Source organism: Rhinoraja longicauda, chromosome 2 (genome assembly GCF_053455715.1).
Source record: "Rhinoraja longicauda isolate Sanriku21f chromosome 2, sRhiLon1.1, whole genome shotgun sequence".
In the NCBI taxonomy this organism is placed as follows: Eukaryota; Metazoa; Chordata; class Chondrichthyes; order Rajiformes; family Arhynchobatidae; genus Rhinoraja; species Rhinoraja longicauda.
The window spans coordinates 16262345-16284249 of record NC_135954.1 but is presented as its reverse complement, the minus strand read 5'-3'; the positions used below and the strand labels follow the sequence as shown (position 1 = coordinate 16284249).

General features: G+C 41.4%; 1 protein-coding gene across 3 annotated transcripts in view; it reads left to right on the top strand.

Annotated features, from left to right (window-relative positions):
* Positions 1–21905, top strand: part of LOC144608969 (genetic suppressor element 1-like) — a 209231-nt gene that overhangs the window by 73237 nt on the left and 114089 nt on the right. For all 3 annotated transcript variants that reach the window (XM_078427247.1, XM_078427263.1, XM_078427255.1), the window contains exon 2: positions 18878–19108. In XM_078427247.1, the coding sequence (XP_078283373.1) occupies positions 18878–19108 (231 nt within the window). The remainder of the gene's footprint in view (positions 1–18877; positions 19109–21905) is intronic.

Sequence of the window (21905 nt, the reverse complement as noted above, 5' to 3'; positions counted from 1 at the left end):
AGTAGTTTTGACCAAGTAACATTTGAAATTCTTTTGACTGTTATTGAACCAAAGGAATAAGAGTGTCAAAGAACAGATTCAAAATATTGAATCACATTTAATCTTTGTTGAATTCACCTATGGGTTTTTTTTTGTTGGGTAGAGGGCAAAGTATGGAGTTTGAATCCAAAATATATTTTTATAGTTTTACTTTGCTTAGCAAACTTTTGTTGGGCACATTGATTTGTCATTTCCAACAAGAACTTGTAACAGATTGTCTTAATGGATATAAAAGTTCATAAGTGACAGGAGCAGAATTAGGCCATTCAGCCCATCAAGTCTACTCCACCATTCAATCATGGCTGATCTATCTTTCCCTCTCAACCCCATTGTCCTGCCTTCTCCCCATAACCCCTGACACCCGTACTAATCAAAATTCTATCAATCTCCATCTTATAAATATCCATTGACTTGACCTCCACAGCCTTCTGTGGCAATGAATTCCACAGGTTCACCACCCTCTGACTAAAGAAATTCCTCCTCATCTTCTTTTTAAAGGTATGTCCTTTTATTCTAAGGCTATGGCCTCTGATCTTAGACTCTCCTACTAGTGGAAACATCCTCTCCACATTCACACTATCCAGGCCTTTCACTATTTGGTAGGTTTCAATGGGGTCCCCCCTCACCCTTCCAAACGTTAGCAAATACAGGTCCAATGCTGTCAAATGCAATGTAAAAATACATTGCCCAGAAATTGAACCCATTTAAACTCACTTAAGCAATAAATTGCATGTGAAAGCAAAATTTCCCTGTTTCGAAATATTTGCATCCAAATTCAGCAGAAGTTGCACTCATCTAGAAATACATTGGACCAAATCTGTAAACAGTAAATTAAGTTGCAATTGAATAGTGAGTGGTGATAGTCTAGCTCTCATTAAGACATTTTGAGAAATTGTCGCCCCTCCTCCCATGTTAAGTGTCCAATATCTTTTGGTGTCTCTCTTTGAGAGGTAAAGCTTGCAGTTTACCCCTCTGTAACCATCAGCTGCAGTAGATGGAAGTTTTTGACTATGAAGATTCTCTCTCTCTTTGTCTTTCTCCCCCCCCTCACTCACTCACTCACTCACACACTCTCTCTCTCTCTCTCTTCTCTCTCTCTCTCTCTCTCTCTCTCTCTCTCTCTCTCTCTCTCTCTCTCTCTCTCTCTCTCTCTCTCTCTCTCTCTCTCTCTCTCTCTCTCTCTCTCTCTCTCTCTCTCTCTCTCTCTCTCTCTCTCTCTCTCTCTCTCTCTCTCTCTCTCTCTCTCTCTCTCTCTCTCTCTCTCTCTCTCTCTCTCTCTCTCTCTCTCTCTCTCTCTCTCTCTCTCACACACACACACACTCTCTTTCTCCCTCCCCCTCTATCTTTCTCTCTTTCTCTACATCTCTGTCTTTGTTTCTGTCTCTCTTTATCTTCTTTATTCTCATTATAAACCCTGTCACCAGGAATGTGGACCAATGTGAATGAATATTACAATTAGAGCTGGACAGCATGGAAACAGCCCTTCAACCCACCTTGTCCACACCAACTAAGTTAGCATACTAGCTAGCCCCATTTTCCTGTGCTTGGCTCATAGCCTTTTAAACCCTACCTATCCATTTTGCTGTCCAATCCTATCCAATTGTCTTTAAAAAGTCATAACTGTGTCCAGTTCTATAGCTTCCTCAGTCAGACCTCTTGTTCCAAATATGGACAATCCTCTGAGTGAAAAAGGTGTCCCTGAGGTACTGTTAAATCTCTCCCCGTTCAGCTAAAGTTATGCTCTCTAGTCTTAGAATCCTCTACGCTAGGAAAAAATCTGTGAGCATTCACTTGATCCATGTCCGTCATGACCTCGTATACCTCAATAAGGTCATCCTTTAGCTTCCTATGCACCAACTAAAAAAGTCCTAGGCCATCCAAATTCTTCCTATAACTCAAGCCCCCAAGCCCAGGTAATATCTCTTCTGCACCCTTTCCAACTTAGAGCCATCTTTCCTGTAGCTAGGCAACCAGAATTGCACACAGGACTCCATGTGGTCTCATCACAGACTTGTACAGTTGCATCATTTGTACCCAATACCCTTCCCAGTGAAGCCTAGCATGCCAAATGCCTTCTTCAGCATACTGTCCTCCTGACTCGCCACTTTTAGCCCCAATGCATCGGTCCTCCCGGGTCTCTCTGTTTGCAACACTCTCAAAGGTCCTACAATTTACTGTTTAAGTCCTGTGCTGGTTTGACATATCAAAGTGCAACCTCACACCTGTCAGAGTTAAATCCTATTTGCCATTCATTGGCCCACCTTTCCAATTGATCTATCTCCTGTTGTAAACTTAGATATCCTTTCACATTGTCCACTGAACCAACAATCTTTGATTAAAAAGCCGTTTTTTGATTTTTTAAAGACCTTTTATTTTTTGAGTATGACATTGAAACAGATCCAACTTTGTCATAAATTTCATGTCATCAGAGCAGTATTCGGCCCATCGAGTCTACTCTGCCATTCAATCATGGCTGGTCTATTTTTCCCTATCAACCCCATTCTCCTGCCTTCTTCCTGTAACCTTTGACAGCCTTACTAATCAAGAATCTGTCAATCGCTGCTTTAAAAATACCCAAAGACTGGGCCTCCACAGCCAGCAAAATAAAAATGTTGTTACCCACTTTGATACTTTGGTGATTTTAATTTATTCTTGATAAGACTATGTACAATTGCAACTCTTGCTCATTTGTAAAAGCAAGTATGGGACAGTGTAGCCCTGCACTTCCTTGAATTTTTATGACCACTAACCTCACGAAGAAATACGCTAAATCAGACTATTGTGACAGTGGTTAATGCATAATAATAATTTCTTCACCAGCTGCTTGGTTTCATATGACTCCCATACAGAGCATTGAACATTTTTGGCCAATGGTGGGAAAATGCTGAATAGTCTTGTAATTCTGATTGAAAATTCTCCCCAAAAGTAATTTGTCATTTGTCAGTGAATGGCAGTAACGATGTTGTTCATTCTATCTTGTGCAATTAAAATGAAAACAAAAGCACGTTTAAATGGGCCATAAATTAACCTGTGGGTTAGACTAATATGTCCCCCTTTGGCAATGCCTACAATCGCTTTGAGCGCCTGTAGAGCAGCTGCTATGTTGGATTAATGACAATGGGTTAATGACAAAATCACACCCCTACAGCCACGCACTCTCATGTTGCTAAATATTCTGCACTGAATGGAATTGGTGATATGAAAATTAGAAATTCTTCCTAACCAAACATCATTGTGAGATGTAGTTCCCACTGGGGAAGTAGCCAGCTGTGTTCTTGAAAATGGTGATCATTTCCACTATGATAATTTATCTCAAAAATGGCCTGACCTATTTCCAAATAACGTGAGAGGTGGGGGATTGGAGTGCTGTGGGGATTGTGTGCAAGTGTTGGCTTTATCCCACAGATGAGCACCAGGCCTTAATCTCAAATACCATTACTAATTTCATCACTTCCGGCTGTCTGCCTTCCACAGCCTCCAACCTTATCATTTCCCAGCACCGCACAGTCCGTTTTTACTTTCTCCCCAAAATCCACAAACACAACTGCCCTGGCAGACCCATTATTTCAGCCTGCTCCTCTCCCATGGAAATGATTTCCACATACCTCGACTGCATCCTATCCCCCTTGGTCCAATCTCTCCCGACCTATGTCTGAGATACCTCACATGCCCTTCATCTCTTTAATGACTTCTGCTTTCCGAGCCCCCACTCCCTCATCTCTACTATGGATGTTCAGTCACTTCACACCTCCATCCCCCACCAGGAAGGCCTTAAAGCCCTCCGTTTCTTCCTCGACCGCAGAACCATCCAATTTTCCTCTACTTACACTCTACTCTGCCTAGCGGAGCTGATCCTCACCCTCAACAACTTCTCCTTTGACTCCTCCTACTTCCTCCAAGTCCAAGGCGTAGCTATGGGCACCCGCATGGGCCCCGCTATGCCTACCTCTTTGTAGGGTACGTTGAACAATCCCTGTTCCAGGCATACACTGGCCCTATCCCCGAACTCTATCTCCGTTACATTGATGACTGCATCGGTGCTACCACCTGCACCCATGCAGAACTCAAGGACTTCATCAACTTTACCACCAATTTTCATCCTGCACTCAAATTTACTTGGACCATCTCCGACACCTTCCTTCCCCTTTCTTAATCTTACAGTCTCCATCACAGGAAATAGACTATTGACTGACGTCTATTACAAACTCACTGACTCTCACAACTATCTCGACTACACTTCTTCCCACCCTGCTTCCTGCAAAGACTCTATCCCCTATTCCCAATTCCTCCGTCTGTGCCACATCTGCACCCAAGATGAGGTGTTCCATACTAGAACATCCAAGATGTCCTCATTCTTTAGGGAACGGGGGTTCCCCTCTCCCATCAAAGATGAGGCCCTCACTCCTCTACTTGGTACATCGCAGCTCTGCCCTTGCTCCCCCTCCCTCTCGTCGCAACAGAGACAGAATCCCCGTAGTCCTTACCTTCCACCCCATCAGCCATCGCATACAACACATTATCCTCCGAAATCTCCGCCACCTCCAATGGGATCCCACCACCAGTCACATTTTCCCATCTCCACTCCTTTCCGCCTTCCGCAGAGAGCGTTCCCTCCGCAACTCCCTGTTTAACTCATCCCTTCCCACCCAACCCACCCCCTCCCCAGATACCTTCACCCGCAACCGCAGAAGATGCAACACCTGTCGTTATTCCTCCCCCCTTGACTGTCCAGGGACCCCGACAGTCCTTTCAGGTTAGGCAGAGGTTCACTTGTACCTCCTCCAACCTTATCTACTGTATCCATTGTTCAAGATGTGGACTCTTATACATCGGCAAGACCAAACGCAGACTGGGCGATCGTTTCGCAGAACACATTCGCTCAGCCCGCGTGAACCAATCTGATTTCCCGGTTGCTGGACACTTTAATTCTCCTTCCCATTCCTACACAGACCTTTCTGACCTCGGTTTCCTCTATTGTCAGAGTGAGGCTAAAAGCAAATTGGAGGAAATATAGAGGAGGATGGGGGTTTAAGAGTTAATGTGTACAGATTGCAAGTTGTGCGTGGTGAGCCTGCTTTGTTTACTTAGAATTGCTAGCTAAAGTATAACAGGTTGTTTTGCATAACTGCAGAGGGTGTTGTGACTAAAGGAGAAAGGCCCGATACCAAGTAGTACTGCAGAGAACAACAAGTCTGTCCTAGACAATAGAACCGGTGTAGAAATGTGCTGATTGTGTGATTAGCTGGACCCGTGACTACTCATGTATAAATATACTGCCGGTGCACAAAATAATTGAGTGGGACCACGAGGAGCTGGCAAGTATGTGACCATACTCGCAGTGACTCTCCCACTCCCGCTAGTATAATAAAGTTGTGGCTTTACTGTAACTGTCTGATGGTGATTGATATTTCAGAGCGCGGACGGGCTTTAACATTGGCGTAGTCGGCAGGATTCGAACCTGTGTGGGGAAACCCCAGTGGACGGGCTTTAACAGAACAGCATCTCATATTTTGCTTGGGCAACTTAGAGCCCAGTGGTATGAATATTGACTTCTCTCACATCAGGTAGCCCTGGCATTCCCTCTCTATCCCACCCCCACCCAATTCGCACCAGTTTCTCATTTCTCCCTACAAACAGCTTACAATGGCCTTTTTCCTTTATCATCGTTACTTTTTTGCATATCTTTCATTCATTGTTCTTTATCTCTCCACATCACCGTCTATATCTCTCGTTTCCCATATCCCAAACCAGTCTGAAGAAAGGTCTCGACCCGAAACGTCACCCATTCCTTCTCTCCAGAGATGCTGCCTGTCCCGCTGAGTTACTCCAGCTTTTTGTATCTATCTTTGGTTTCACGTTAGCCTGTTTCTAAAGACGAAGCCAAATAAACAATAAATTATGATTTTCATTGACTGAAGACTTCCAGATTATTTATAAAGAAGCTGTAATAAATTATTATCAAAAGTCTGATAGATGTTTTCACCCTAACAATAACCATTATTAATGTGAAGTTCTTGAATAGATGAAGGTACCATATCAGGCAAGATGTTTTATCACCATAAATACGTTTTAAATTATGCTGCTTAATGGGGGGGAAAATAATTTATACAGTCAGAAAAGACAGGCTACAAAGGGGACAGGCAAAGCATAATATAAATATTGCTTATTTTGAATCAGTCGAAAAAAATCACTTTTGATTTTATAAAAACTCAACAGATTTAGTACAGTAGTAGTTTTTGGCTTACTGAAAGGATAAGCAATCTATCCACACAACACAAGACCAAAATTCTTCCTTAACTAAACCCTTAATTTAGTTTCCATTATGATTAATAATGATTTGCTTTGTTTTTACTTTCACCTGTACTATATAATAGTAGTCTCAAGCTAATTATAATGCACAGTGAGCTCACTGACGTCTTTATTTTAATTGTGTGAACAATACTTCAAGACACTATCAATAATGCAGAATTACGTTGTGCAATAATCATAAATTCATCAATCAAAGTCACGAAGTTGGAACTAGCAGTGGCCTAGGTCTTACCAGCTAGTCAGTCAAAACCTGTACTGGTCCATTTATTTCACTGGTTAGATATTTGGATCATTAATCCAATGTCCAGAACACTTCTGACATGAAGAAAAACAGATGGAATAGATTACCATGCCTTCTGAAGCTTTGAATGAGAATTAGAACATCTCCAGTGCTACCATGTTATAAGGCTTATGCATGAAATAGTTCAGCTACATTTCCAATTAGCTGGAAAGGGTGGAGAAGATTTGCCATGACTTGAGGGCCTTAGCTATAGGGAGAGGGTGGACAGGCAAGGACTTTATTTCCTGGAGTGAAGGAGGCTGAGGGGTGATCTTATCGAGGTGTATAAAATCATGAAGGGAATAGACAGGGTGAATGCACAGAGTGAACTGCGATGAGATTTCATTTGCTGTTCATTTTAAAAACTTTTATTCCTGAATCATTCATTACTGAGTTCATATCACAAATAGAGTAACAAAGAACACAAATAGGAAATATGCTTTCATTTTTACCCCCGTACTAACCCTCGTAATTCTTCTCTTTGACCACCCTCATCGCGTCTTTACTAATACCACTCTGGTCTAGTCATGAATTTGAGGAGTAGAGGAAAACACTTTTTTTTTTAAAATTGCAGGTGAACCCTATGTAAAGTGGAAACACGTCGGTAAATCTTCTTGCTTTTTCAAATCCAGTTAGCTCAATCGCCAATTATACAAAAAGATCTCTGAATATTTATGTCAGAGACAACCTAAACTGAGTATCTATACTCTATAGAAATCTACCTTACAGTATTTACCTTCTATGAACAGAGGCACAAGAGACTGTAGGTGTTGGAATCTGAAGCCAAAAAAAACAATCTGCTGGAGTAAACTCAACAGGTCTGGCAGCATCGATGGAAGCAGAAGGATAGTCATTGCTTCGAGTTGTGAGCCTGCATCAAGATCCTGATGCAGAGTCTTGGCCCAAAACATTGACTATTCCTGTCCCTCCCACAGATGCTGGCTGATCCATTGAGTTCAACCAGCAGTTTTTTTAATACTTACTTTGAATATAGCATTTACTTCTGACAATTTCTGAATTACATTCTGGTGATATGTTAATAAAATGTTATAAAATCGCGTAATCTGAACTTTCCAGTACAAAATATTAAGGCTTCTGTTTATGGTTAAGAAGTTACTATAACTTAAACATAACTTAAAAACACAAACTATAATACATCGTGTGTTATACTGCGCCATGGAGATTTGTTTGGTTGGCAGCTTTTTCTGTGAGGATGTCTTCAATACAATAGATGAACATAATATTGTCTATTGTTTAATGAATATCAGTACCTTGTTACTGTGATGATATATTTCTTCAATTTGTTTTTTCATGTTATTTTGCAGAAAATTATTTCTAAATTCCACATTCTTCTGTTCACAAAACCATTCAACACCCATTGCATTATTTTTAAAAATACAATAAAATATCCCAATAATTGTAACTGTTGTTAATTGTAAGCTGTCCGTTTATATATATGACCATCAGGGCTACAGTGTAAATTCTTTATCTTGTTGAACTCAGCTTTTTAAATTATGAAAGCATTTTGGGGGGATTTTAGGGATTAGAATGAATGATGGTTGGCCAGGAATTGAAGAAGTTCTTTTACAATGAAAATAGGGTAAAAGCTTGAATTAGCATGAGTCATAGAGCTGTATAGCACGGAAATAGGCCCTTTGGCTTACCTTATCCATCCCAAGAGTTGGCATACTGGGCCCATTGCCTGTATTTGGCCCAAAGCCTTATAAATCTTTCATTTCCATATATTTGGCCCATAGCCCTATAAACCCTTCCTATCTATCTAGCTTCCTCTAGTAGTTCATTCCAAATACGGATTACCCCTTGAAAAGGAATAGCACACTGGAAAGATATGTCATTTCACAGGTAATATCACCAATGATTGAGCTTCTATAATATTGTTCAATCTGTAGTTTTACCTTGGGCGCTTAATTAGTTTCAGTTTGAAATAAGACTATTTTGTATTTATTAAAAAAAAGATAACACATTTGCTTATTATTCCTATAGCATCCATTAAATTAGATCACTTGTGGTCATTAACAACTAAATGGGGATTTAGTGCATTAGAGAGAGTTTAAAAAAAGAACCACATTAGTAACCAGAAACTATTTCATTTCTTTCAAAGTTGCTTTACTGGGTCAAATGAATTTGCATTTTGATCCACATATATTAACTGATTTCCGAGACAGACATAGACTGGGGTCAGGAACAGCACAACGATGTCTAACTGAACTTGACCTAAACAACTCCCTGTGGACAAATGAAGTAAATAGACAAATCCAAGAAAATGTAACTGCAATCTCCTATGTAGAATATTTTTGCTTTGAGGCATTTAAAAACTATTTTGGAACTGTTGTCTGATTGCTTTTGTAACAAAACAAGAAATTTTGAAAGATGATATTTAAAGTGTAATAGATACTCAATGGTGCGAGACAATTTGAAAGCATGATACAAGAATGTGCCCTGGTGTGAGATAGAAAACTGAAAATGGGTGTAGCTGAATAAATTAATAAGTTTCTATCATGCTTTAGAACTTACTGATTCAGTTACAATTCTGAGCATTTGTTATCAAGGTATAGAATTTAAAACATCCCGTCAGACTAAAGGGAAAAATTAATCTTTAAAGGATAATCAAATTGTGCAATATCTCAATGGATAAAAATAAAATTGTAAATAGGTTGCTGAGCAACACCCTGATTTTCTTTTGAAAATTTAAAAAGGTAATAAAGGTGCTCTTTTTACATTAGCATTATTATGAATACTTTATTTCATCTCACTGTGACGAAATGTAAGAAACACCAAAATTAAATAATTCAGTTTCTGACAAGAGATTTTCAGATAATATAAAATTACCCAACAGCATAATTTGAAGATTTTGACACAGCCATATTCTGCTGTAAAAGTACATCCTCTGCAACAATGCTAGGCTGTTATTGTAAAATGGACGCCACAAGACTTTGAGGGAAGGATATTGAATGTTAAGAACATAATACAGATTTATTTTTTATTCATTTGTTCGCTGGGGGTAGATATCGTTGGGTTGCTACCATTTATCAAACATTCCTAATTGTTCCTGAACTCAGAGGGCAATTAAGCATCCATCACTTGTGTAATTGACTACATCTGGTAAGGATGGCAGATCTCCCTCTCTGAAGAACATTAATACACCGGATAGATTTTTATCCCTTATCTCCATGGACCATTATTGACATTAGCTTTTCATTCCAGGTTTATTGAATTAGTTATGTTTTTAATTGACCTACTCTTCCACCTAGAACAATGACCCAACTCTCTGTATGCTCATTTGATAACCTAAATGTTCTGTTTCCATACCCATTCTTTAGGATATTTTCTTACCTGATATAAGGAAAAAATTCAAAGAAAGATTTGAAATTAGGGCTGTTTTTATAGAAATAGGATAGATTATAAGATACTGTAATATATGCACTGTGAAGTGATGTGATGTGGTGGGGAAATGGAAATATATAGGATAAATTTTCAACTACAGGTCCACCACTAATCTTCGGGCAACTGGTGGTCTGGCACCCCCCTTTAATACGGACGGGGTACTGATTGTAAATGATCAGCCATGATCACGGTGAATGGCGCTGCTGGCTCGAAGGGCCGAATGGCCGACTCCAGCACCTATTGTCTATTGTCAAAATTATGAGAGCGCACTTGAAATCTACCCTTGGATGTCCCCCTGAAAATGTGGCGCCAAAACCGGGTGAGGCAACTGAACTCGACTTTATTGGGACTTCTGCGACTGACTGGCAGAATTTGCCATCTGTAGCCGGGGCTCTGAAACTCCGGCCCGGCCCGAGCCGGCAGATCCGTTCCATAGCCAATTTACGAAGCCAACTTTGGTGGGGGGGGGGGGATTTCTGGGCCCCATGAGGCCGTGACCTCTTGGCCCAGCAAAACGGATAATGCGGCAAGGCTCTGGAGCCAAGGGTGCCGGAAAATCAATGGTAGCCAGCATAGGCAAAAACTGTAAGTATTATATCAGCCATCTGTTGAACACCTGGTCTGTTTCTCCTTTCTATTGACTTCATTAGAAAGTGCTCATCCAGTCATCACAAAGCTAGTGCTACCCACTTCTGGTTCAGTGCTTGAACTGAACAACACTTTGTAGCAGCAAGCAAAAGTAGCTGGGCAGAAAATCAATAGTCTCATAGAGTTGGAGGTGAAGCAGATTTACTAATTAACCCATTAAAATATACTTACTCAGCAAACAGTTTATTTAGAGAGTCCCCAGAAACCATAATAAATGGACATCGTCACTAAACCTGGAGAAATGTTTACCCATAAAAATAGGATAATACCTTCAGCAAAATGCATCGAGTGGAACCAGGATTGTTTCTTAATACAAATGAATGTATAAAATCAGTCATTTTCCAATGTTCTATAGATTCAGGATCAGTTCATGTGGATTGGAGGGTAGCTAATGTTATCCCACTTTTTAAGAAATGAAGGAGAGAGAAAACAGGAAATTATAGACCAGTTAGTGTGACATCAGTGGTGGGGAAGATGCTGGAGTCAATTATAAAAGACGAAATTGCGGAGCATTTGGATAGCAGTAACAGGATCGTTCCAAGTCAGCATGGATTTATGAAGGGGAAATCATGCTTGACTAATCTTCTGGAATTTTTTGAGGATGTAACTAGGAAAATTGATAGGGGAGAGCCGGTGGCAAATACGGATGAAACGCAGGTCTGTACACACGCAGCAGCTCAGCCGGTGAGAATGTTTAGCACAAGTGACCTATGACCTGCGCATGCGCAGTCGAGATACCGAACTCGCTTATTCCCTGGCATGATATTGTATGCATACCTCCCTATCAAGCATGTGGTAGGGTGATGGGGTTGTTCCTGTGCTATACTGTTCTATGTTCTATTGTAATACGGAAAACCAATTCTAAGCTCTGAAACTATTACCTCTACTTATCATAAATAAAATAGAAATTTGCTTTCCCAACATGGAACTTTGCTCATTTAGAGCATCAATCAGCAAGTAAGCTAAATGTAAACCATTAAAATTATTTGCATACAGTGCCACAATCATTCCTCGCACGAATGCAAATAATTTGTCAATTTCTCTGCCAATTATCTTAGGAAAGCTACATATGAATGACAATAGACAAAGGACAATAGGTGCAGGAGGAGGCCATTCGGCCCTTCAAGCCAGCACCACCATTCAATGTGATCATGGCTGATCATTCTCAATCAGTACCCCGTTCCTGCCTTCTCCCCATACCCCCTGACTCCGCTATCCTTAAGAGCTCGATCTTGCTCTCTCTTCAAAGCATTCAGAGAACTGGCCTCCACTGCCTTCTGAGGCAGTGAATTCCACAGATTTACAACTCTCTGACTGAAAAAGTTTTTCCTGATCTCCGTTCTAAATGGCCTACCCCTTATTCTTAAACTGTGGCCCCTGGTTCTGGACTCCCCCAACATTGAGAACATGTTTCCTGCCTCTAACATGTCTAACCGCTTAATAATCTTATATGTTTAAATTTGATCCCCTCTCATCCTTCTAAATTCCAGTGTATATAAGCCTACGCGCTCCAGTCTTTCAACATACGACAGTCCCGCCATTCCGGGGATTAACCTAGTAAACCTACGCTGCACGCCCTCAATAGCAAGAATATCCTTCCTCAAATTTGGAGACCAAAACTGCACACAGTACTCCAGGTGCGGTCTCACTAGGGCCCTGTACAACTGTAGAAGGACCTCTTTGCTCCTATACTCAACTCCTCTTATTATGAAGGCCAACATTCCATTGGCTTTCTTCACTGCCTTCTGTACCTGCATGCTTCCTTTCAGTGACTGATGCACTAGGACACCCAGATCTCCTTGTACGTCCCCTTTTCCTAACTTGATACCATTCAGATAATAATCTGCCTTCTTATTCTTACCACCAAAGTGGATAACCTCACACTTATCCACATTAAACTGCATCTGCCAGGCATCTGCCCACTCACACAGCCTCTCTAAGTCACGCTGCAACCTCATTGCATCTTCCTCACAGTTCACACTGCCCCACAGCTTTGTGTCATCTGCAAATTTGCTAATGTTCATTTTAATCCCTTCATCCAAGTCATTAATGTATATTGTAAATAGCTGCGGTCCCAGCACTGAGCCTTGCGATACCCCACTAGTCACTGCCTGCCATTCTGAAAGGGACCCATTTATTCCCACTCTTTGCTTTCTGTCTGCCAACCAATTTTCTATCCATGTCAGTACCCTACCCCCAATACCATGTGCTCTAATTTTGCCCACTAATCTCCTATGTGGAACCTTGTCGAAAGCTTTCTGAAAGTCAAGGTACACCACATCCACTGGCTCTCCCCTGTCCATTTTTCTAGTTACATCCTCAAAAAATTCCAGAAAATTAGTCATGATTTCCCCTTCGTAAATCCATGCTGACTCGGAACGATCCTGTTACTGCTATCCAAATGCTCCGCAATTTCATCTTTTATAATTGACTCCAGCATCTTCCCCACCACTGATGTCAGACTAACTGGTCTATAATTTCCTGTTTTCTCTCTCCTTCCTTTCTTAAAAAGTGGGATAATATTAGCTACCCTCCAATCCACAGGAACTGATTCTGAATCTATAGAACATTGGAAAATGATCACCAATGCGTCCATGATTTCTAGAGCCACCTCCTTAAGTACCCTGGGATGCAGACCATCAGGCCCTGGGGATTTATCAGCCTTCATTCCCATCAGTCTACCCAACACCATTTCCTGCCTAATGTGAATTTTCTTCAGTCCCTCCGTCACCCTAGGATCTCTGGCCACTAGAACATCTGGGAGATTGTTTGTATCTTCCTTAGTGACGACAGATCCAATATACCGGTTCAACTCGTCTGCCATTTCCTTGTTCCCCATAATAAATTCCCCTGCTTCTGTCTTCAAGGGACCCACATTTGCCTTAACTATTTTTTTCCTCTTCAGATACCTAAAGAAGTTTGTACTATCCTCCTTTATATTATTGGCCAGGTTACCTTCGTACCTCATCTTTTCTCCCCGTATTGCCTTTTTAGTTATCTTCTGTTGCTCTTTAAAAGAGTCCCAATCCTCTGGCTTCCCGCTCTTCTTTGCTATGTTATACTTATTCTCTTTTATTTTTATGCAGTCCTTGACTTCCCTTGACAGCCACGGGTGCCTCTTACTCCCCTGAGAATCTTTCCTCCTCTTTGGGATGAATTGATCCTGCAACTTCTGCATTATTCCCAGGAATACCTGCCATTGCTGTTCCACCATCTTCCCTGCTAGGGTCTTCTTCCAGTCAAATATGGCCAGCTCCTGCCTCATGCCTCTGTAATCTCCTTTGCTCTACTGTAATACTGACACTTCCGATTTTCCTTTCTCCCTCTCAATTTGTAGATTAAAACTTATCATATTATGATCACTGCCTCCTAATGGCTCTTTTACCTTGAGTTCCCTTATCAAATCAGGTTCATTACTCAACACTAAATCCAGAATTGCCTTCTCCCTGGTAGGTTCCAGTACAAGCTGTTCTAAGAATCCATCTCGGAGGCATTCCACAAACTCCCTTTCCTGGGGTCCAGTACCAACCTGATTTTCCCATTTGTCATTGGTGGACAAATGGGACGTTAGCCTTTATTACAATTTGAATACACAACGAAGGAAATATTGTTGCAACTGTGTAGGAGCTTGGTAAAGCTGCACCTGAAGTATTGTGTACAGTGTTGGTCTCCTTACCTGCATTCGAAAGAAGGTGCAACAAAGATTCACTGGTGATGGACACAAAAAAACACAAAAAGCTGGAGTAACTCAGCATGACAGGCAGCATCTCTGGAGAGAAGGAATGGGTGATGTTTCGGGTCGAGACCCTTCTAGACCTGAAACATCACCCATTCCTTCTCTCTAGAGATGCTGCCTGTCCTGCTGAATTACTCCAGCTTTTTTGTCTATCTTCGGTTTAAACCAGCATCTGCAGTTCCTTCGTACAAAGATTCACTGGTTCCAGGAATGGCAGGTTTGCCCGGCGAGAGATTGAGTAGACTGTATTTTCTGGGGTAGAATAGACGATATCTCATTGAAATTTGCAAAACTTCTTAAGGTTTCAGAGGTTAAATTCAGGAAGGATATTTCTCCTGGTGGACGATCAGGAGGCACGGTTGCAAAATACAATTAGGCCATTTTGCACGAAGGTAAGAAAACATTTCTTCACTCCGAGTATGATGAATATTTGGAATTCTCTAAGCTGCATGACTGTGGAGACTCAGTTATTGTATTCATTCAAAATGCAGATAAAGATATATCTAGACATTTAAAGGAATCAAGGATTATAGAGATAGTTTGGCAAAGGGCACAGGGAGAGGTCAGCTGTGATCTTGATGCATGGCATTGAAGGGTTCATTGGCCTACTCCTGCTCCTATCTATGTTGTTACAAGCCAAGTGTATAGTGTTTGAAATCTGCTTGTCAAATCCACTTCTAATTACTTTATTTCAATCAAATTTCCAGAGCCAGTACTATGTTGCACATTTACTCTTTACATTCCTTCACTATTTTTTTCACTATTTCCATCCACCAACTAAGGATTAGTTGCCAGCTCTGAGAACAATCTCATCAATTCCATTCTCAATTACTTTCCTTGTAACCGATTGTATTAACAACCGAAGATAGACACAAAAAGCTGGAGTAACTCAGTGGGATAGGCAGCATCTCTGGAGAGAAGGAATGGATGACGTTTTGGGTGGAGACCTGGGGTTATTAACAACCCCCTGATTCTCCTACAGCCCTTAAAGGGAAATGTGCACAATGCAAGAACCCACCTGCAATGTGGTAGTCAAAAAAGGTACTAGTCCATTCGTCTTCAAGATATGGGATGAAACTGAACATTACTTACTTGGTGGAAACCTGCTTGATCACAGAGAGAATATGCAAACTCCATACAGATTGTATGGGAGGTCAGGATTTAAACTGTCGCTGTTTTAGAATTTTGCATTAAGACCATATCTTCAATTATGGTTTAAAAAAAATAAATGGGGATGTTAGTTGGTTTTCACTGTGTCGTGCTTTATCAGCCTCAGCATAAATCATTGCATGGATCAATTGAAAGGTCTTGCACCTGCCAACACTTAGTCCTGCAGCCATGACCTCAGAAATCATCCCTTAAAGGGACATATGCATAAGCTCCTTTCAGTTGTCGGAGAGTGTTGCTGCTTCAACAATCCATGCTGCAATGATGGGGAAAGGGAGGGAAGGAGGATTTTGCTTCAGTGGGACCTGGGTGGGCTGGTGGAGAGCATTACTCACAGATGGCATGTTCTTTGTGGAGGGGACCCACAGAGACTATTCAAGCTTACAGCCTGGCATCTCTGGAAGGAGTTATCTGGGAGGTGGTTGTAACTTGGAAATGGACTTGGAAAGCCTGCAATGCTTGGAGTTACTAACCAATTGTGCTTTTTGTCTGGAAAGATTGTCTTCGAACCGCCCTTAATGTGTGAACACTTGAGGAATAGCTTAAGTTAGCCCGTTATTATGTATGATCTGGAAACTCATAGGCATTTTAGGCACAAGTAAATTATGTTGCTCTTTCATCTATGCTTTGCATTCTGTGTGCCTGTCTCCTGGGTACAACGTTAAGTGGATCCTTCAAATAAATTCTGACATCCCTGCAAATTGCCACTGGCTGTTAAGTGATACATTGCTTGTGTGAATTATTGATGATTTCCTCACTGCTTTGAAATATGAATCCTTCAAATGGTGAAAATGGATGCATTGAATTAAAAGTATTAGCAATGTTTCAAATAAAATGCACTTTACCATGAAAACCAGTGGTTTATATGTCATTAAGCTCAAAAGGTGAGAGCGCACAAATGCTACATCTGTAGATCAGGCCATCTAAAGCAATACCTTCTAATTACATATGTTTGTAATTGAAATTAAAACAGAATATGGGAGAAAAAACTCAGCAGGTCAGGTCATATTTCTAGCATCTGCAGGTTTTAATTTTATCTTCATGTTTATGATTGGAATGATCAATAGCAACGTTAACAGATCTGTCCATGACTTTGTAATAGATGTTGCCTATAATCCTTCCCAGAACCAGCAAAACTATTCCGCGGTGAACAATGCACAGTGGGCTATTTGAAAATAACTTTGTCACTCTTTTATCTATTTCGCCAATGGATTGCAGCAGTATATCATATCATATCATATCATATATATACAGCGCGGAAACAGGCCTTTTCGGCCCACCAAGTCCGCGCCGCCCAGCGATCCCCGCACATTAACACTATCTTACACCCACTAGGGACAATTTTTTACATTTACCCAGTCAATTAACCTACATACCTGTACGTCTTTGGAGTGTGGGAGGAAACCGAAGATCTCGGAGAAAACCCACGCAGGTCACGGGGAGGACGTACAAACTCCTTACAGTGCAGCACCCGTAGTCAGGATTGAACCTGAGTCTCCGGCGCTGCATTCGCTGTAAAGCAGCAACTCTACCGCTGCGCTACCGCTGCGCTACCGTGCCGCCCTATAGTTTCGTTTCTGTGGATAAACCAACGTTATACCAGACTTGCATAAAACACAGAGTGCAGGAGGAACTTCAGCCTGATGGAAAAGGTGGAAGAAAGCTTGAAAAGAGAGGTCGGGGTAGGACAAAGCTTGGAAAGTGATAGGTAAGTACGTGGGTTGGGGGTGAAGATAGTGACAGAGGTTAGAGGTGGAAAAGGGTGTCATAAGGAAAGAAGAGGAGGAATGAAATCTAAAGCCAGATAGGGGAATATGGGTGAGAGGGGAAAGAGGGGGGATATAAATAAAATGGGAGACACGGAGATGGGAGGGGTGGGAGATAAGCAGAAGGAGAAGCAGAAATGAACAGGCTCACGGGTGTGTTGGGATAAATGACAAGTAATGTCAGTCAGAGAGTGGTGAAAGTGTGGAATTCTCTGCCTCAGAAGGCAGTGGAGGCCAGTTCGTTGGATGCTTTCAAGAGAGAGCTGGATAGAGCTCTTAAGGATAGCGGAGTGAGGGGGTATGGGGAGAAGGCAGGAACGGGGTACTGATTGAGAGTGATCAGCCATGATCGCATTGAATGGCGGTGCTGGCTCGAAGGGCTGAATGGCCTACTCCTGCACCTATTGTCTATTGCCTATTAATGCACCCTACCCCCATTCCTTTCCCTCCTACCCGCCAACCACACCATAGACATTTCCCCCATCACCCTGTTCCATAACTCTGACATTGACTCTTCCCTTTTCCAAAGATGGTGCCAGACTGCTGAGTGCTTGCAGCAATTTTCAAGTTTTTTTTTCAGATTTCTAGCATCTACAGATTTTCTTTGACTTCATAACCTAGTTATCTAATGCAGGTGTAAACGTTCCCTCTGCAGCTTTTGGGAATTTACCGTACTTTGAGAGTTTACTTTCTATTTTCATTCAAAAATAACAAATAATGAAAGTGAAACAACTTATATCCCTGTTGCGCATCCAAAATTGAAAGAACCTGGAGAAAGTTCTTCATTTCCACAAGAAATAAATGTTGGTATCAGTTTCAACAAGTCTTGGAATGCTCTTGCATTATTGCAGCTTCAGCCTCATGTAACTGACTGTTGATTGTGTCCGCAAAACCTTTAGATGATTAAAGGATTGAGACATTAAAAGCATGTTCTTTGTCTACTAATCAGCTGTTTCAGCTCTGCAAGCGCTTGGATGATTTCTTGAATCTGCTTAAATATGACAAGCATGAAACTGCTATAAAAGAGGGAATAGTTTAATGCCAGCAACCATCAGGCTATTGAACACTACAAACTCCAAACTATGAACTGCCTGGGTTGCACCAGGGACACTGGGCTTTATTTTGTTTTTGTGTTATATTGGGTTTCTAAATTATATTTTGAACCTTTTTTTGTTTGTTTATTATATTATCTATTAATAACTTTACAACCCTGCTATGCTGCTGCTGCAAATAAGGGGCTTGATGAGAGAGCAACTGAGGTAGAGCTGAAACACTTTCAATTATATGAATGCTGACAATAAAACACTCTTTATAACCTAGTTGCGAATTTAAGAGACTCTCTTAAATTCCGATAGCATAACTGCAAGTGGTAATCCTGGAAGGTTGCTCTATACATTGTAGGATTATAAACCTCATGAGTGCTGTAATACATGATCAAGTTTTGATCAAGTGAATTGGAGTGGGTTTCAGTGATGAATTTTAGGACCCAAAACAAAAGCGTTATGTTGCGATTGTCTTTACTTGCAGGAATGAGCCATGAGCCAAAGTCATCTGCCCTCAGTATGATCTCAGCAACACAGAGGACCACAGCTACTGTGAATCCCTTAACTCCATCCTTACTGAATGGACCAGTTGTAACACATGGGAGTCAGGCAGCTCATGGGGTACCAAACACCCGAGGAGGTCATACAGCTAGCTTTGCTGCAGCCCTTCGAAAACTGGCCAAGCAAGCCGAAGAACCAAGAGCTACAGTCAACAGTAAGTAGCCATCTTTCAAACTTTACACACTTTTAAATTCAGAGATCCTGCAGCTATTGTAGGGGGATTTAGATAACCTGCATTTACTGCAGACACAAAATGTTATGAGTAACTCAGCGGGTCAGGCAGCATCTCGGGAGAAGGAATGGGTGACGTTTTGGGTCAAGACCAGACTGATCATTTACTGTCTTGCTTAGTGTGTTGCTCAAGCAGAAATTACATCAATTTTCTTTTATATTCTCTCAATGATACAAGAATGAAAAGTACAATCTGCGCTAATTGTAAAGAATTTTGCAACTGCCAAGAAATGGATATAACCTTTGAAAGAATGGTCAGAGAGGTAAAATTGTTAATGGTGCTAAAGCAACTTAACTGGTGCAAGGGCAGCAACCTGAATCTATTTAATGCCTTCATAGGAAAATACATAATAAGGTACTCATTGCATGGGAATATGAATAAAACTCAGAAGGAGACATGTTGTGGATGGAAACATGTTGAACAAATGAGTTTTATGGGGCATTTCGGAGGGAGAAATGCAATAAGGGAAATAAAAAAGGGTGACTCACAAAGATTGAGGCTAAACACATGGGAGATAAAGAGAATGCATGGAAGATTGTATTCAGAATGGAGCATTCAAGAAGACCTATTGATCTTTGCGGATAAGGAGAGTTAGAGTTAAACACGGGCTGGGGTTTTTTAAAGGGTTGCAGTGGAAATTGTGAAACATATGTAGATCGGTGATGACGGACAAGATATAATGTGGAACAGTAGATTTGGGCCGAGATTGGAGAATTTGGTGCATGAAAGATGGGAGGGTACCAAGGAATCTAGTAAAGATAGTGATGTTGCAGAAGCAAAGGTATTTTAGGGGCTTGATGAGAGAGCAACTGAGATAGAGCTGAAACACTTTCAATTATATGAATGCTGATCATCTGACTGGACTACCAAAAACAGGAATTTGATCAAGAAATGACCATTGAATGATGCAAAGCTGGACAATAGACAACAGACAATACACAATAGGTGCAGGAGTAGGCCATTCAGCCCTTCGAGCTAGCATCACCATTCGCTGTGATCATGGCTGATCATCCACAATCTGTACCCCGTTCCTGCCTTCTCTCCGTATCCCTTGACTCTGCTTTCATTAAGAGCTATATCTAACTCTCTCTTGAAAGTATCCAGAGAATTGGCCTCTTCTGCCTCCGGAGGCAGAGAATTCCACAGATTCACAACTCTCTGAGTGAAAAACTTTTTCCTCATCTCCATTCTAAATGGCCGACCCCTTATTCTTAAACTGTGGCCCCTGGTTCTGGACTTCCCCAACATCTGGAACATGTTTCCTGCCTCTAGCGTGATCATCCCCTTAATAATCATATATGTTTCAATAAGATCTCCTCTCATCCTTCTAAATTCCAGTGTATACAAGCCTAGTCACTCCAGTCTTTCAACATACGACAGTCCCACCATTCCGGGAATTAACCTCGTGAACCCTACGCTGCACTCCCTCAATAGCAAGAATGGCCTTCCTCAAATTTGGAGACCAAAACTGCACACAATACTCCAGGTGTGGTCTCACTAGGGCCCTGTACAACTGCAGAAGGACCTCTTTGCTCCTATACTCAACTCCTCTTGTTATGAAGGCCAACATGCCATTAGTTTTCTTCACTGCCTGCTGTACCTGCATGCCTCCTTTCAGTGACTGATGAACAAGGCCACCCAGATCTCGTTGTACTTGGTTCTTCGTTCTTCGTTCCTGGTCCTCCAAAATATTCCAAATGGAATTTAAACTGGAGGTGGAGGAAACTACTTCCCCTTTTCCTAACTTGACGCAATTCAGATAATAATCTGCCTTCCTGTTCGTGCCACCAAAGTGGATAACCTCACATTTATCCACATTAAACTGCATCTGCCGGGCATCTGCCCACTCACACAACCTGTCCAAGTCACCCTGCATCCTCATAGCATCCTCCTCACTGTTCACACTGCCACTGGAGTGGGAGGAAGTTCAGAGGAACTATGGGGTGAAGTTCAGAGGAACAATATGGGGTGGAATTTTAAACTGATGATTTAACAATGCCAAATGTTCTGGGGTCTGTATTGGGCTCAGGAATGTTTTGGGTTTATAAAGAAACGAGGAAGAAAACAAAGTTGAGGCAGCCAAGAAGAAAACCTGAACCATGGAATTAGATGCACACAAGGTCCTCAAACTTAGCCCGAGAGAAGGACATGTACGTTCATAAGAAGGAGCTAGTTTGAGTTGGAGAAAATAAGCAATGATTCGTAAAGGCATGAAAGATTACATTGAGAAGGTAGAAGAATGGAGTTGAGAGGGAAAAATAGATCAGCCATGAATAAATGGCAGAGCAGGCTCCAGGGCCCAAATCGCCTAATTCTGCTCCTATGTCTATGGTCTTATGTAATGATCCTGAAATGATCACAGTAGTTGGCATAATTAAAAATTGGCTGAAATTAAATACAGGTGAGGTGCAGAAAGACTGCCAGAGTTGCAAATGTTGTGCCTCTATTTAAAGAAGGGCTGCAGGGAAAAGCCTTGGATTTACAGGCCAGAGAACCTAACATATGTGTTCGGAAAGTTACTAGAAAGTATTCTGAGCAATAGGATAATCATGGATTTAGATGGACAAGTGCTGATTAGAGATAGTCAGCACGGTTGTGTACATGGGAGATTGTGTCTCATGAATCTGTTTTAATTTTTTGAATATGTAATCAAAAAAGTTGATGAGGGCAGAGCTTTAGACGATGTATACATGGATTTCAGCAAGGCTTTTGACAAGGT